The 16630-nt window shown below is 38.7% G+C and overlaps 1 protein-coding gene across 4 annotated transcripts in view; it reads right to left on the reverse strand.

Moving 5' to 3' along the window:
* SMARCE1 (SWI/SNF related, matrix associated, actin dependent regulator of chromatin, subfamily e, member 1) overlaps window positions 1–16630 on the reverse strand; it is a 22490-nt gene extending 5860 nt beyond the window's left edge. Inside the window, exons 1-8 of one of the 4 annotated variants that reach the window (XM_008055811.2) lie at window positions 16224–16630; window positions 14264–14315; window positions 14045–14088; window positions 10891–10995; window positions 6058–6138; window positions 4600–4731; window positions 4151–4322; window positions 586–758 (exon numbers count right to left, since the gene is read on the reverse strand). In XM_008055811.2, the coding sequence (XP_008054002.1) occupies window positions 586–758; window positions 4151–4322; window positions 4600–4731; window positions 6058–6138; window positions 10891–10995; window positions 14045–14088; window positions 14264–14270 (714 nt within the window). In that variant the 5' untranslated portion in view covers window positions 14271–14315; window positions 16224–16630. The remainder of the gene's footprint in view (window positions 1–585; window positions 759–4150; window positions 4323–4599; window positions 4732–6057; window positions 6139–10890; window positions 10996–14044; window positions 14089–14263; window positions 14316–16223) is intronic. The other 3 variants (XM_008055812.1, XM_008055813.2, XM_021711248.1) reach the window with 3 other exon arrangements.

Consider the following 16630-nt stretch of genomic DNA (forward strand, 5'->3'; position numbering starts at 1 on the left):
CAAAAAAAAAAAAAAAAAAAAAAAATATATATATATATATATATATATATTCCATTACAAAGTTCTATGTTACAGTTTTTAATGACAAACATTATTATTATTATTATTTTTGAGTCGGAGTCTCACTCCTTTGCCCAGGCTGGAGTGCAGTGGCACGCACGCTCATGGCCACTCTAGCAGTGACCTTCTGGGCTCCAGCGATCCTTCTGTTTCAGCTTTCCGTGTAGCTGGAACTACAGACACGCGATACCACGCCCAGCTATTTTTTATTTTATTGTAGAGATGAGGTCTCGCCAGGTTGCCCGGGCTGGTCTTGAACCTGTGGGCTCAGGCAATCCACTTGCCTCGGCCTCCCAAAGTGCCGGGATTACAGGTTGAACCACTGAGCCTGGCCTGACAACTTATTGTTAAACCTCTGGGAAAGGTTGTTTCTTTAAACCTCTTCCCTAGATCAGGGACAGGTTAGACTGAAATATGAAACCTTAAATATTTTAACAGGTATATTTATGCATGGTGTAAGCATCATGTCATCTGGGATCTGTGGCCTCGGCCCATCTTATCATAACTAATGCTTTATGACTTTACCTGATGAACCATTAAGGACTGGACCTGTCGTTTGAGGACTTGCATTCTAGCTGTTGTGACAACTGACCGAACGTCTGGCACCACACTCTCACTAAGGATTTCACTGATGAGGCGATGGTTTCTCTGGAAACGGGCGGTGGCTGTATGCTTCATTGAAAAGCCATCATCATAATCTGGAATGAATAAATTGTTCTGGAAATTAGGTCACCAGTAACCATAAACAGGAGTGTAACAATGTTAACACTTAATTAACAAAGGAATGTGGCCTAACAAGTGGGCCTCACCAACATCAGGGAAGTACTGGGAAGTCGTTTGATAAAAACCACAAAGAGGATACAAGTGTACACTGGCCAATGTATTAGTTTATCTCATAGTCTTTATATGATGATGTGTGTCTGAGAAGAATTTGGCTAAAACACAAATGTGATATAACATGCCTCTTTTGGCTTCAGAATCAATGTGAAGGTTGCATGTGATGGCAGTAATTGAAATTCTGCCCAGTGTTTTACTCTCTTGGTAGTAATTTTAGGCATTTGAAAACTGATGAACAATGTATGAACTGGGTGGTGTCTTTGTCACTGCAGTGCTTTAAAATGAATGAAAATGCCCGTTTGTAAAATTAACTTATCACAGCAGAGAAAACATTATCTCTAGGAATATTCAGTTTCCCAGACCAGCAATTATAGTTTATTATATCAAAAAAAAAATTAAAGCCATGAAGTAATTTTATAGAAAAAAAAACTGATTCCAAATTTACTTTCAATTTTTGTCAATTTATCCACCCGACTGTCAATGTGTAAGGGTATTACCCAAGTTCACATACACATAATATAGGTCTGGTTTATATAATTTTTATTAGCTACCCAGTGTTTTCTTAATCTGAGTCTTGGCTCTAATACCTTCATAGTTTTTCACACACCTACTAACAACCTATAATGTTACTTACTTTTTTTCTTTAAATTAGTTCACTTTTAAAAAAGCTCCTCTGTGAACCACTTAAACACCCTGGTGTCCCACAGAGGTGGAGGGACCACACTTGAGGAGACCCTGTTAAGAGGCCCATGCTGTGCTACTATGTCATAGTTCAACATCTCCCGTATATTTTGGCACTTAAGTAGTTCCTAAAGCTCTCATCATCATAAATGCAACTTTTTGTAAAAAGTTAAAAATTACTTGTTTCCTTTTGAATTATTTTTAAAGGTTGTATACTTTTGAAACTAAAACTACTGGGACAAAATATGGTTTTTAAAAAATGATTAATCTTTTTTTTAAGGAAGAATTTTTCACATTTAAGGTTACAATGGTACATCGGTGCTACCTCTCTCTCTATCTTTTGTGGTTATTATATGCTTTCACCTTTCATTTATACGGCCTCAATGTTGACCACTGATATCAGGGCTTGTCCTTCCACTTTAGTTGGGTTTATCTTTTCGTGGTTATGCTCTAATTCACCAGCTATTTACCCCATGAAGTCTCTCACTGACAAAAGCCTTCGCTATCTTGTGTGGATAACTGCACACGTCCCATTTGTCTTTTGACAGTCCTCTGATAAAGAAGGCAGCAGCTGCCGACTTGTGCAGCTGCTGCCGTCCTCTTGGTTCTATGTACATTTCTACTTCCAGGTATCCTTTTTCTACTTAGTCCTGAGGGACTAATCCAAGGTCTAAAGTCATTCTCAAGCTGGTCTCTTAATTACCACCTGGTTCTTTTTAATTTTTATTTTTTCACCCCCCAGACCACCTGTCCTTTCTTACCAGCAAATTAAGATCTGGTCTTAAACTTAGAAACATAATGTGCAGAAGCTTGAGACTGTTCCTGAGTGACTTTCTTCAGTCTTTCTCAATGTTCATGCTGTTAATGAAAACTTTACTTATGGCTGTTACATTACTAGCCTGTTTCCCTTTGCACTGAGTACTGATGCTCACCTTCCCAATATCTGTAGATTGGATCTTCTGTTTTTTAGTTGTGTTTCTCTTGCATTAATTGCTCCATTTGGATAATTAAGGTCTGTGGATGCTAGTGCGTCTTTAGCACTGCTGATTCTGCTTAACACTCAATACTGTTTCTATTCCATACTTATTCCCTATATATTACATTCTATTGTTCGTATTTATGAGAACATTTATCAATATATCTCAGGCTTTTTTTTTTTTTTTTTTTTTAAGTCAGGGTCTCACTCTGTTGCCCAGGCTGGGCACAATCATGGCTCACTGCAGCCTTGACTTCCTGGCTTCGGGCGATTCTTCCATCTCAGCCTCCAGAGCAGCTGGGACTACAGGTGCACACCACCACGTCCAGCTCATCTTTTGTAGAGACAAGGTCTCACTATGTTGCCTAGGCTGATCTTGAACTCCTGGGCTCAAGTAATCCTCCTGCCTTGGCCTCCCAAAGTGCTGGGATTACAGGAATGAGCCACCATGCCTGGCCCCAGTCCATTCCTTTAAAACATATTTAGTGGTGGTATTGCTTCCTCCCTCATTAGTATCTTCTTAAAGTTCTCACAGGTTCCTCTCTGGTACATTGCAGCTACTTTAAGATGGGATCTTAAATTGTTTTCTTTTTTTTAAGTTGGAGTCTCACTCTGTCACCTAGACTGGAGAGCAGTGGCCGCTCTCGGCCACCAGAGCCTCGACCTGCTGGGCTCTGGCGATCCTTCCGCCTCAGCCTTCCAAGTAGCTGGAACTACAAGCACGCGCTACCACGCCTGGCTAATTTTTGATTTATTGTAGAGATGAGGTCTCGCCTAGTTGCCCAGGCGGGTCTCGAACCCATGGGCAAAAGGCAATCCACTCACCTCAGCCTCCCAAAGGCACGGGATTACAGGCTGAGCCACCGAGCCCGGCTAAATTATTTTCTTGATGTTTTTGTTGCTTCCACCTTTTCCACATCATAGCAGCATAGTAAGAAAAATCCTAATATTTCCACTGCATGCTAGCATGGGTGAATGTGCTCATGCTGGAGTGGCTATCTCTGGGGCTCCTTGAGCTTCTAACCCTGACTGGGTGCAGAGGACCAGAAGCACTGCTTGCACACTTGAGGCTATTCATATGGAATGCCAACTAGGTAGCGCTGCCATTTGCGTGTGTGTAGAACATTTGCATGGGTGAATCCTCATGAGCAGTATCATGAGCTATATTTATAAATGTCTGTAGGACTTCAGAATTGGATGGAAAGGAAATTTCATAATGTTTCAACATACTGATTAGACATCTCCTTTAAAAGCCTTTAATTCAACACATTTAGGGAACCAATAATAAAACAGGATGCAAGTAGAAAAAGCAGTTGAGGCAAAATCCTGATTGTGACTCAAGTATCTTTCATGCATTCTGAGTGCAAATATTTTGATAAACAATAGTTTTTGCTGTCTTCTGTACTGAAAATGATATTTCTTTTTCTTGTGGGAAATTTATATACAAACCTTACTCAAAATTAGCAAGATACTGAAATGGCACCTAAACTATGCTGTTTTCCATTTAAGATAATAAATAAAAACTTATACTTAAGGGATTTCACATATTTTAATTATCAGAGAAAGAATAAGAAAACCCCACTTTTTTTTTTTTACCATCTGGATCTTCAGCAGGCTGAATGCTCATGTAAGGTTCTCCTTTCTCCATGCGAGACTGTCTCTGTCGACTTTCTTCCTCTAAAGCAGCTTCTGCACGACTTTTTGCATTTATGTAAGCAAGGTATGCGGGGGAATTATGATAGGCCTTCATAGATTCATTGTACTCTATCTGAAATTCAAATGTTTTTGGTTTTATAATTAACATTTTGTAGGTTATAATGTAGACTTGTTATCTCATTTGAATATCAAAAGATATGATGTAAGCAAGGTATAGTGATAATTATCTCCTTTTTATAGATAAGGAATCTGAGGCCTTGAGAAATTAAGTGACTTGACCTAGGCAGACAGAGCCTCAGCTTTCTGATCAAACCTGTTGCTTTTATACATAATAAGCCAATGTTTATGCACTTTACATCATATCCATTCCAATACAGCCCCTACCCTACCTTTTCTGCTTCGTATTCGTTTAAATATTCTTGTTTCTCTTCATCAGTGAGATCTCGCCACATGCCACCAATAATCTTGCCAATCTCCCACAACTTTAGGTCAGGGTTGGAAGCCTTTACTTGGTCCCAGACCTTAAAAAGGAAACAGGTGAAATTTTAATACTGATGCCTATGTACATAGACATTTAAAAATACTTTTTAATATGGAAACTTTTAAACATAAAAGCAGAAAGAATAGTATCACAATCCTATGCACTCACCAGCCTGCTTCAACAATTACCAGCAGCTGGTGAACCTCATTTCATCTCTATCCCACTGGATTATTTTAAATAGAGCTCAGACATCATGCCACTTCACTCAGAAATACTCCCATTTGATAGGCAAGAACATTTCCAATCACTACAGACTCCCTAAGATGAGTTACCTTCATAACATAGTCTATGTCTCTAAAAGTTCATGTGAATTTAGGAAAAAAGTGCTTAATCTGTATAACACAATATGTCATATTGTCAAATACATAATAATAACACAAATACATAATAAATACATAATAATCATGACCAAAAGTTTTATAATTTCTAGATAGTAGTTAAAATGCTCTTTATATATGTACATATATACATATATATATGTGTATACACACACACACACACACACACACACACACACACACACACTTTTTTTTTTTGAGTTGGAGTCTCACTCTGTTGCCCAGGCTGGAGTGCAGTAGCACACTCACAGTCACCGCAGTGTTGACCTGCTGGGCTCCAGAGATCCTTCCGCCTCAGTCTTCCAAGTAGCCGCGAATACAGATGAACGCTACTATGCCCAGCCAATTTTTGATTTATTGTAGAGTCAAGGTCTCACCAAGTTGCCTGGGCTGGTCTCGAACTCGTGGGCTCAGGCAATCCACTCACCTCAGCCTCCCAAAGTGCTGGGATTACAGGCTGAGCCACTGAGCCTGGCCTGGTTATATTTATTTTTAAGAGAAGTAGGTTCATCACTAAAAATAATTGAAAAATTCAAGGGCATATAAAGAAATAAAAATTACCATAGGCTTACTGCTTAGAGATAATCACTGTCTTCTGTTTTTTTTTCCTACCCAACTAATATGTGGTGGCTATTATTTTTACAAAAATAAGATTTGAATACATGTAGTCTTGTATACCTCCTTCACTTAACATTTTCCTCATGTTATTAAATGTTCTCCAAAAGACATTAATGGTTACAGAACATTCTGTCTTCAGGATTTTAACAGTTTATTTAATCATGCTCTTGTTGGATTTTAGTTATGAAATTCTGAAATCAGAACTAATTGCTTTAAAAACTGCAATTTTTGGTCCTTTCCTCTGAATATGTACAGAGAAGCTGGCTATGCCAATCTGAATGAGATGTAAAGCAAAGAAGTAAAGAAGCCAAGACAGCAGTGTTCACTCCTTTCAGGTCCTGAGTGCCTACCTTTCTGCTGTACCTCATGTAGGGCATCAGCGGCTTATCTGGTGGCTTTGGGGGTTTTGGAATCGTAATACCAGAGGACGCCTACAAAAAAGTTAAATACAGTCATTATTCAACTGCAAGGAGTTCACCAGCAAACTGAAAAGAGAGTCCCTTAAACATTCTAATGCGCCTTTCTTCTACTCGTCCATATATTCTCTCCACTGAAAATAGCTATCACTGCAAATTCAGAAATGTTCACATCAAAAGAAAATGTCTTTAAACAAATAATTTTTAAATGTTTTACTTAGCAGTTTATTGCCACTGCTTTGACAACCTGGCTGCAAGAATAAAATATTACATAATAATTCATACATTGAAAATATGTGTTTATATTTCAAGTGTCTCACATTTAGGACATTACCTGGCACCCTTTTATTTTGCTCAATTACCATTGCACATACAGTCAACACTTGATTATCTGCTGCAGATTCTGAACCCTCAGCACTTACCATACTTACACTGTCTACAAGGACTCTACCTATTAGCATCATGTCAGGAACAGACCCCCATGTCAACAACAACGCAAAAACTACCAGTTCAAAACCAAAACCAAAACCGAACCTTCCTATCTCCTTTGCCATGACTAGAGATTTTATTTCTCTTAAGATTCTGTCTCTTATCTGGTGGTTTTCTTTGTCTTTAAGTCTTGAATACAGTGTAGGAGCAAGTTTATCAGGAACAGAGAATTGGGTCTATGTTATTTTTTGAGGTCTCATATCAAGGAGCTGCATTCCGTGGCAAATCTTTGGTTTTGTGGGAAAGACATAGAGGAAAAGGAAAGATGAGATGTGTGGGAGAAGGGAGACAGAAGAAAAGGAGGGCAAGGGAAGACGGCAGAAAAAAGTGGGTGAGAGAAAAAATTAAAAAGGAAGGAAAGAGAAAGATGAATGATCAGTTTTTTTATGATCTAAAGTCTAGGGCGGAGACACTAGACAGCTTCTGGTGGATGGCCCAGATGATGCCAATCCAAGGGCATCTATTTCCGAACTTTTCAGGCCCCTCTTAACATACCTGCATTTGATTAAAGACCCAGAATAAGAAAAATCATGACTGAATCACACTTAATTTCCAAATTTCTGGGAGATCTCTGATAGTGACTGTCAGGCTGGGAAAAAGAATTGGTGGCTTTACTCTAATTATCAAAAGAAAGGATTGGAAAATCCTGCTAAGAAAATGGAAGTGACATTATGCTCTCTTTCCCTTCACCAGAGACACCCCTCCCTTATGATTGGGCTGGGACCCCCACCATCACCATATTTTTCATTCAAGGGCTTAAGAGATTAGCCTGTTTGTATCCTTTTCCATTGTGATCAAGAAATGCTTCCTCCTCCACAGGGTCTCCCTCCTTCCCTGTAGACTTTTCATTAACTCTGCTTCTCTATCTATCAAGTTATTAGAATGCATTTCCCTGCAGAAGCAGCACTGACTCCCTTTCACTTCCCCAGGCGTTCTTGCCACACCTCATGCCAGTGTCCCTGCAGACACAGATCCTGCTTTAGCCCGCAGTGGGCACAGGAGCACAAGGGGATGGAAACTGCCAACAGTGGAAGATGGCGTCAGGGCTTGCAGGAGTTCTTTCGAGGGAGGGGAAGGGGAATTCCTATGAGGCTGACTATGTCAGGGATTCAGCAGAAGAAACATGCAGATGTCTGCATTGGAACATATGCGGTTACTAGAAAGCATTTCCAACTCATCCAGCACAAACCTTCAGAATTCCACGAAGTAAGGCACAAATAAAGTTGGAACTGTGCCCATCAATGAAGGCGATCATTGTTTTTAATTCAAGAGGTAAAGCATTCTAAAATGCTTGTGCTTTCAAGCTTTAAGTATGAATTAAAACACTTTAAAAACACAGTAGTATTTGCTCTTTGATATTTTTCAAAGAATCACATTTTATAATGTTAATGGATAAACTTATTTCTCCTCCTTTCTTCCAAAGGAAGACATACAAATTATCTACATATTAAGGCCATGTTTTCATCACATTCATAGCCAACTTACAAAAAGAAACCAAGAAAACGCCACAACAATAACAAAGTTAAATTCCAGCTGTTTTTCAGGATTGTAAAGATTTTTATGATTACACACCCCCAATTTATGTAACAGCTCAGACAGACATCTTTCTACAATGTCTCAAACATTTCCTTAAAAAAAAAAAAAAAGGTGAACACACTTCAACCTTTTCTCCATAAATTAGAAGCAGTCCTGCCTTGCGGTGCTGTCACCTCCTGTCTGAGGTAAGAAAGCCCGTGGCCTCTCCTACTAGATGGCCAGGGCTGATGCTTTGGGATGGTTTTCCTCTTCCCATCTGGAAGCCCACCTCTAGCAGCAACTCTCTTGCACTTTTGTTTCCAATTTTCAGTGAGGTGGGAGGAAAACTGTGCTTAACATAAGAGTGAGGTCCTAGGAAGTCTCTAATGAATAAAGTCTATGATTTTGTGAAATTTATCTTGACTACTCATAGTTTTTTTGTAGTTGTTTCTTTTCTAATTCTCAGCTGTTTCTCTCAAAGTGTCTTATTTAAGGGTTTCATTTTGGGATAGAGTTTCCATTAATATTCAGAAATATGTTGCTTTTAGACACCTTTGTCTCAATCTGCTACACACCTGTGCTTAAGAGAGTGCTAATTGTCATCTGAAAGATGAACTGACCAGGAGTGAATTCCATCTCACAGCTATCTTAAGCACTCTAAAAATAATTGTTTGAATACTACCCGAGCATACTGGTGTCACCAGGGAAACCCAATGTTCTGTATAGTCTATGGGAAGCTACTTCACAGGGCTTCACAGACTAATTCCTTCAAGTCACTAACGCAATCTGCAGACAGTAATACCAAATAGGAGCTCTCTTCGCCCCAGAAGTAATGTATAACTTTAGGATTAAGATGCCATTATTAAGATGGCATTAAGATTAAGATGCCATTGTAATGGTCAAAATGAGAGCTACTGAGTCCTAACACAGCTTAAATGAGATATGTAAAGGTATATTTATGTCTTATATATAAATTAAATATATAATCCCCCAAATTTTCTAAGCCCTTCTTCATGCAGCAGTTAGACTGTACTTCAATCTGGTGTTAAGAAGACAGTAATACAAAGTAAAAAATCACAAGAGACCAACACCAAATTTTCCACGACAAACAACTTTCTGTACTAATCCACTCTGGAGCTAGTGCCCGCTCCAAATGCCGGGTTAACATTTGCCAGGAAGGAATGAGAAGAAACAGATGATTAATTAACTCCAGACATGCGCGCACCTTCCTTTCCTAAGAAGTCTCCATTGAATGATCTCACTTTATTGACAGAATTCCCCACAGCGACATCCAAGTTAAGAAATGCTCACACAAACCAAAAAACAAATTATTGTAATATTGTCATTGCCATTTCTATTCCATTAACATAGATAATCAAGAGGTGACTGTATAGAACTACTCAATGTAATCATTCTCTTGTTTACTTCCCATGAAAAAATTTCTGCATTAACATGAATGATCCATAATCGATTCTGCTCGTTGTTTAAATTAAAATGTCCTTTATCTTTTGAAAACCTTGTCACCTGTTACACTTGTGAAACAACACATTTAGGCCAGGGAAAAACATGTACTGATGCACATAAAAACCATATGCATTGTGAAATGCATACATACACACACTCTGTGAGAATTCTTTTTAGATACCATGAAATACGCATGGCACATAAAACTTGATATGCTTATGAAGTACAAATTATGCAAACAATGAAAAATTTACACAAACAAAACCTAACAAGTTAAGCAAAATGCTTACCCATATAGATATTCATTTGGATAGCTATAAGCTTTCAGTTCTAGCTTGACTACAGGGTGAGAGGGTTTTTTTGAAGTTACATCAACAGAAGGCACTTATTTATGAATATAGCAAAGAAAAACTAGGTATTAAAACATATACAGCCATTCTGGGTTGTATTAATTCTCACCAGTACCACATTCCAATATATGTGGGTATTTGACTTTTGGATTTATTTTCAGTAAGTCATTTTTATAATTTTAGGTATTCTTTTTTGGGGGTACTTAAGCTTCCTTGGATGAAGTTTAAGATGACTCTAAAATAAAACTTTGAAATATATAATCCAATTTTGATATCTTAGGTTGATAACTTAAATGAAATAGCCTAAGTTTTAGAAATCGTATTTCCTGTACTATGGATTAGAAATGTCCTTCTTGTTGTACATATCTAGTCTGATACTTCAAATTAATTTCATTCAACTTTCATTCTCCAATTCTTTGCAGTGACATTAAATTTTTTTCTCTTTTTAACTGGAGAGAAATGAGTCTCAGTTAGAAGGCCAACTATTAAATCCAAAAGACAAATATGTGTAGCGATTCAAACTGGTAGGCCAGCCAAAAGCTTTCCAGCCCTGAAAAAGCCAGGTCTGAAAGCCCAGCCTTTACTAAGAAACTGAGTCCAAGAGACTAATGCCAATTACCTTAGAAAAATGAAAGATATTCTTCCTCTCAAAAAGAGTACTTTTAACCATAAGAAATTCTGTTTGTCTTCATACAAGTATTACGTGCTCAAGGCTTTATCCCTACCAACCACCAAACAAAATGGATTTTTCTTTTCTTCTATATACATATTGAGATTTCACTATTTTTTCAGTGTGAGATCATACGACGAATGGTTGAAACAGTCAAAAAGCCAGGTTGAAAAAAATTTTTTTAATGGCTGTGCTTATGATTCAAAAGGACCTAACTCTGAAGGCATTTCTGGTCAATTCCAGTTGTTTGCCGGATGCTGTAATAGTTGATTCTCCTACCGTGACCCGGCTGTTGGTGCCCGGGTTCCCTCCCAGCCTGTAGTTGTTGTAGGCGAGATGACTGTATGGATTGTATCCCACAAACCCTGGTGTGCTGGGCATTTGCTGATGGAAACAAATGAGACAAAAACACGAATGAGAAATGAGCTCAAACGAGGAAAACACAGAAATGAAAAATGATCTGCATATGGCATGCAAAAACAACCTGAATTTAAACAAGCAATGATGTGTTGTAATTGTTCTTTTTCTTTCATTGAGGAAATTAAATATTTTTATTTCATTGAGAAACCTATCTACAGTGTTGTTCCCCCCCACTCCTGCAGGGGTTGGAGGTGTTTGAGTGAGTGTGAATGAGTATGGCTTGTTTTTTGAGGTAAGCAATACACTGAAATGTTTTAAACATTCAGGATTACTTTATGGTCAGTAGGAAGATATATGATGTCTGAAATAGGAAGGCTTGAGGCGTGATAAACTAGCACTCTGAAAACACTACATGCAAAACAAAACACAATTTATTTGACAGTTATGTGGATGCCACCAATGTATTCATCTACTAAAAACAAAAACAAGAAATGGGATCTGCTTTCAAAGACAGTTTTAAATCATTTTATACAATGTGAGAAACGAGAAGAGACTCAAATCAGGAAGCCAGGATTTGTCAATTGAAAAGAACATATGTTGGAGTCAATGGATGTCACATACATGATTTTAAAACAAAGACTTGTAAGAAATGCATGGATTTCATTTTGGGGTACTAGCTGATCTTTTTTAACCCAGTCATGCTTTTTTATGGACTTTCTCTTCCATCTCTTCTTTGATCCAACTTCCATGGGTCAATCATGAACAATTTCTGTATTTAGTCTTAATGTGAACTACTTTTCTAGTTGATAAACTTGGATTTTCTTTTTTCATCTAGTTTCCTGATACCTCTTGTCCTTTCAAAACATAACCACTCGTTTCAGCAACAGAACTGTTAGTTTTTGTGAATTATGTGTTGATGTAATCACAAATGGGGCTCTTATATAGGGGCTTTGTGGCTAAACAAGGACAGTCAATGTTCATAAGAACCAAGGCGTAATGCATAGAAAGAATGTAACAAAGAAAGACCAAAAGTAGGGTATTTTACGTAGTAAAACTCAATCCAAATAAGTGACAGTAATTTCATTTTACATGCAATTAACAAATCAGTCTTGAATTGTATGAACTGCATAATGTAAAATATACTTAATACATCCCAACTAAACTGTAGCTGTTACAAAATAAACACCATTTCCTAAAACATGTCGCTGCACATATCCTTAGTGTCCCAAAGAAAAACATTTAAGCAGATATTACATTTGATACTCTTCAGGAGAAAAGAGAATGATTGATCAATTTCTAGTCTATAGTTAGAGAAGACGCAAATTAGCATATTTACATAGGCAAAACACAGATGAATAATCAAAGGCACAAAAGAAGTGTATATTACTTGGAGTGGTACATTTGGGTGGTGGTGGTGGTGGTGGTGGTGGTAGAAATAATGGAAAGAAAAAAGGAAGGAGAATAATTCATGTAGTATCTGTTCTCTTGGAAGTTCTAATCCCTGGTCTTCTTTATTTTGGGTGTTAATGTGATATTATAATGGTACAGAAATATGACTTAAAAAGGCAAAAATATCCCTTTCTATATATAAGAAATCATAAGGGGACACTTGGTTTTTGAAATATTCTGAACTAAAAAAAATCAGGTCTGTCCTCAAGATATTATACATTATTGGAGGCAATATATATGTCAAAATGATACCTTCAAAGGTTGCATAAACAATGAGAATCACTGTTCAACATTGGAGGCAATATATATGTCAAAATGATACCTTCAAAGGTTGCATAAACAATGAGAATTACTGTTCAACATTATGAAGCAATAATGTAAGAAAAATAAGAGAACTAAACAAAAATCAAAACTAAAACGTTATAATTATACATTTCCAAAGCTGAAGTTCATGGTTAGCTCTTTGAGGTCAGAATCTCAAGTGTTCAACTCCACCTGTACAACCACTAGCAGAACGCCATGGAGATAGTCAAAAGAAATGTTCTTTAAGAAAGAAAACAAACCAAGCACAGGACTTCTAAGATCTACTGGAATTAACTTTAGAGATTGTATATAAATTGAACAGAGAACATACGATACAGTATCTTTTCGAAAGCATCTGACTAAGGAAAAACAAATTGTTGACACATATAACTAAAACATACACCTGAGGGTTAGTAAATAAGAGTAGTTTTCTAGTGGAGGAAACAAAATTACACAAGGACCTAAATAGTAGTGAAAAGTAGACTAGCCTGAAACTTAGGTAGTAGAGGGTATGGAAGGATGGACTAACAGCTATTAAAGAATTGATTTTGTAAGATATGGTCATGTTAAGTGTTTTTAAAAAGACAAACAAAAAATTCCCACCCAAAAACCAACAAGGAAGCCATTTCAGCAAGGCCTGTACAGTTAATGGTAAATCTGTTTGTGGGTTGGAAAATTATTTTACATGCTGACCAAGCTGGGTCAGAGCTTGCTGGGTGAAAAAAATAGTTCAAAATTATTTTTTTAGACATTTTGAATCATATATAATCCCCAAACAATAATTTGTGGAGTGGAATAAGATTCAACAGCAAGATCTGACCCACAGAAATGAATACTTACTTGAACAGCTTGAAAATATTTACAAGTGTAGTTATAAGACTAGAAGCTTTATTGTTAGATTTAATATAAAAATTTTATACAGAGATGAGAAAGGAGAGAAAATGTAACCAGCTGAAGGTTAGGTTTTTAAAAAAAGCCAGAATGAGCATTCACTCAATATCAAGTTAAAGATTCTTAATAATAAAGATTAACAAGAAGGAAGTGTTAAACCTGTCACTTATTTCCCGTTTTAAAAAAGCAAAAAACAAAAACAAACTGAGTACAGGAGGCTGGAATTCATAGCATGTCTCTTTAAATGTTGGGGTTGGTTCAAGGTAAGATGCAAAGAATTATTTTATTTAGTAGGAAGTGCTTTTTTTTTTTTAAGCTGAATTTTTCATCCTGTTGTTGTGATGATTGAGTGACTGTCACTGGAAGACATCTGGGTTTTTGTATCAAGGCCAGACTTGGCTATTACATTAACAAGAAAATTAAAACTTACTGTTGCAGGAGCTGGGGTGGGAGGTGGGGCATAAGATGGTCTTTCTGTTTGAAAGAAAATAAATAACTTCTTGTAAACAACTGAGATATTAATACTATGCAACAAAACTACCAATGGTCCTGTTTTGAAGAAAAAAATGAGAGTATTTTGGAATTCCCATTTGCTAGGGCATTAGTCTCTTATTAACATAGATTCATAAATATAAAAATTGAAACTTACTTGACATTTTGGAAGATTAAGTTCTCAGTTCCTTAAGAATGAATCTGAGACACTAAAATAAAAAAAAGAAAAAAAAAAGAAAAAAAAGAGAATCAAAACTCGGCAAGCATAAGAGAATGTTTTCCTAAAGAATAGGGTAATTTAATTGGTATTTCTGAGTAAAATCACTTCACCTTATCTCCTAATAATCAAGCCTTTTGCATATTTTAACTGTTCTTGTAGGTTATTTGGCTGATCAGAGATGAAAACAAACTACTGGGGATATTTATAAACGTAGTTTCAGGTTTTCTTCTTGTGATACTAAGCCACCTCTTGTATGTAAAACATTTTGTTGATGCCATGTAAACATTTAATCAGACTGATAAAAAGATAATGACAATAGAATGTGATGTATTATCAGGGTCCACCCCAACAAGGCCAACCAGACACTGACAGCTCCCTGATCAGCAGCTCTTCCCTGCTTTGGGGATGGCAACTTTTATTAACATAGGGCAGTATTTTATTCCCGGAAGTAGTGCAAAAGGTAACCGGTATGGTAAAGAGCTTCACATTCTTTTAGAGTGGTAAACAGCTTCACCAGTGCTGGGAATAATTTTGAGTCTACCTGAAAAGCATTTATTCACTGTTGACAGCCCATTTCAAAATGTATCTCCCCAATGGAACTTTCTTGATAAGTTACCTTGGCAGAATTAATTGCAGAATTAATTAATAGCTTGCACAGATACACTTATTAAAATTTTTTTTTTAACCTGTCAATATGGCTAGATTGTGTGCTGCTTGGGAACAAGGAACATCTAATGTACTACTGTATTCCTAGCACCTAGCTCAATTCTTAAGAAACTTTGTCCCAGTATTCAAACCGGCTCACAACATAACCAGACACACGTGAGCTTGTTCTTTACATCAATATACATCGCAAATACTAAGGCACACATAGGCAAAAAATGCATTTTTGGAAAGAAGGCAAATAAGCTTAAAGTACTTTAATCCAACTTTACGTTAAATAACCATGACTTTTTTTTTTCCCTTCTATTTTGCATTTTAAGGAAATCCCCTGGACCACAGGGAATAACAGTCCTGGGTGGAAACAGAACAGTAAAAAACTGGTGATTTCCTTCTTGCCCATATTAAGGGAGATGTCACCATCCAGTAGGCCTTGCTTGAGCCCTGACAACTGACACAAATCCCCTGTACATTACACCTTACTGTCAACCCCTGAAGATTACTGGTCTCTTTTACTAGAACGAAACTCTAAGAGTGGGCTTGTGCACTTGTCCATCATTGGGTCCATCCCTGGTGACTGGCATAAAATAAACCCTCGATAAGTATTTGCTGAATAAATACCTTACACGGGGTAGGTTTGTTACACTATCTCGCTTAACAGTCACAACGACCCATGAGATATGTACTGCTATGCCCATTTCACAGATGAAAAAATGGATTCTGGGAGTTTAACTTGTTTGAAGTCACACAGCCAGGAAGTGCCAGAGTTGGGCTTCAAGCCCAGGTCGAACTATTTCAGAGCTTCCGTTCGTCACTCTAAGCCACATGGGGCGTCCCCAGGTCGCTGCCTGAGCCAAAGGGGGAGCCACCTCCCCCGGGGTGACGACCACGGGCTGGTCTCGTCCCGAGGGCCTCCTCCGAGGTCGCCCCCTGTAAGTTTGGACTCGGAGGATGGACTTGACCAGCAACCCCTCTAAACAGGAGTATGCGCAGGTGCTTTGACCAATTTCGGGGGGAGGGTCGGCGAAAGTCGCAGATTTTGCCTCGCAGAGGGGCCCCCGATGGGCCTCCCACAGTCTCGCTCCGCTAGGCCTCGAGGAGGCCGTAGCCGGCTCCCAGCCCCGGCCCCACGGCCAAGCCTGATCCCCAGCAACCCCGGAGAACTCAGGGTCCAGCCAAGCGGGGACACCACGACTCGTCCCCACCGACCCGGTCCGGCCCGCTCGGAAACACTCACCCGCGGGCAGAAAAGGCGCCCGCAGCTCCGGCTCCGCTTCCCTTTGTCCCGCACACGCCCCGCCCCTCGCGTCCGGAGCGTCCGCATTCGCACTTTCGACACTCTTCTTAATATTTTGTCCGGGTCCCATCTGCCTCGCCTTGCAAAAATAAACCTTCTAGAGAGGATGCGGTGATGCTTAGCACAGTCAAGGATTTTTTTTCAGTTCCCCTAGGTACCGCAGAACGCCCCGAATTGGGATAATTTCCCGGCAGGGCGCCGATTCGTCACGGCCAAGAGGGCGGAGGAGGCCCGACCGCGGGATAGGCCGGGGCCCCGGAGCTGTGAGCTGCGGGGCGGCGGTGGCGCGGGGAGTGCCGAGCCGGGTCGAGGGGCTCCCGGAGGCTACAGGAGGAGGCGGCGGGAGG

The sequence above is a fragment of the Carlito syrichta genome, unplaced genomic scaffold, assembly GCF_000164805.1.
Source record: "Carlito syrichta isolate Samal-C Ts95f unplaced genomic scaffold, Tarsius_syrichta-2.0.1 Scaffold301957, whole genome shotgun sequence".
Taxonomy (NCBI): Eukaryota; Metazoa; Chordata; class Mammalia; order Primates; family Tarsiidae; genus Carlito; species Carlito syrichta.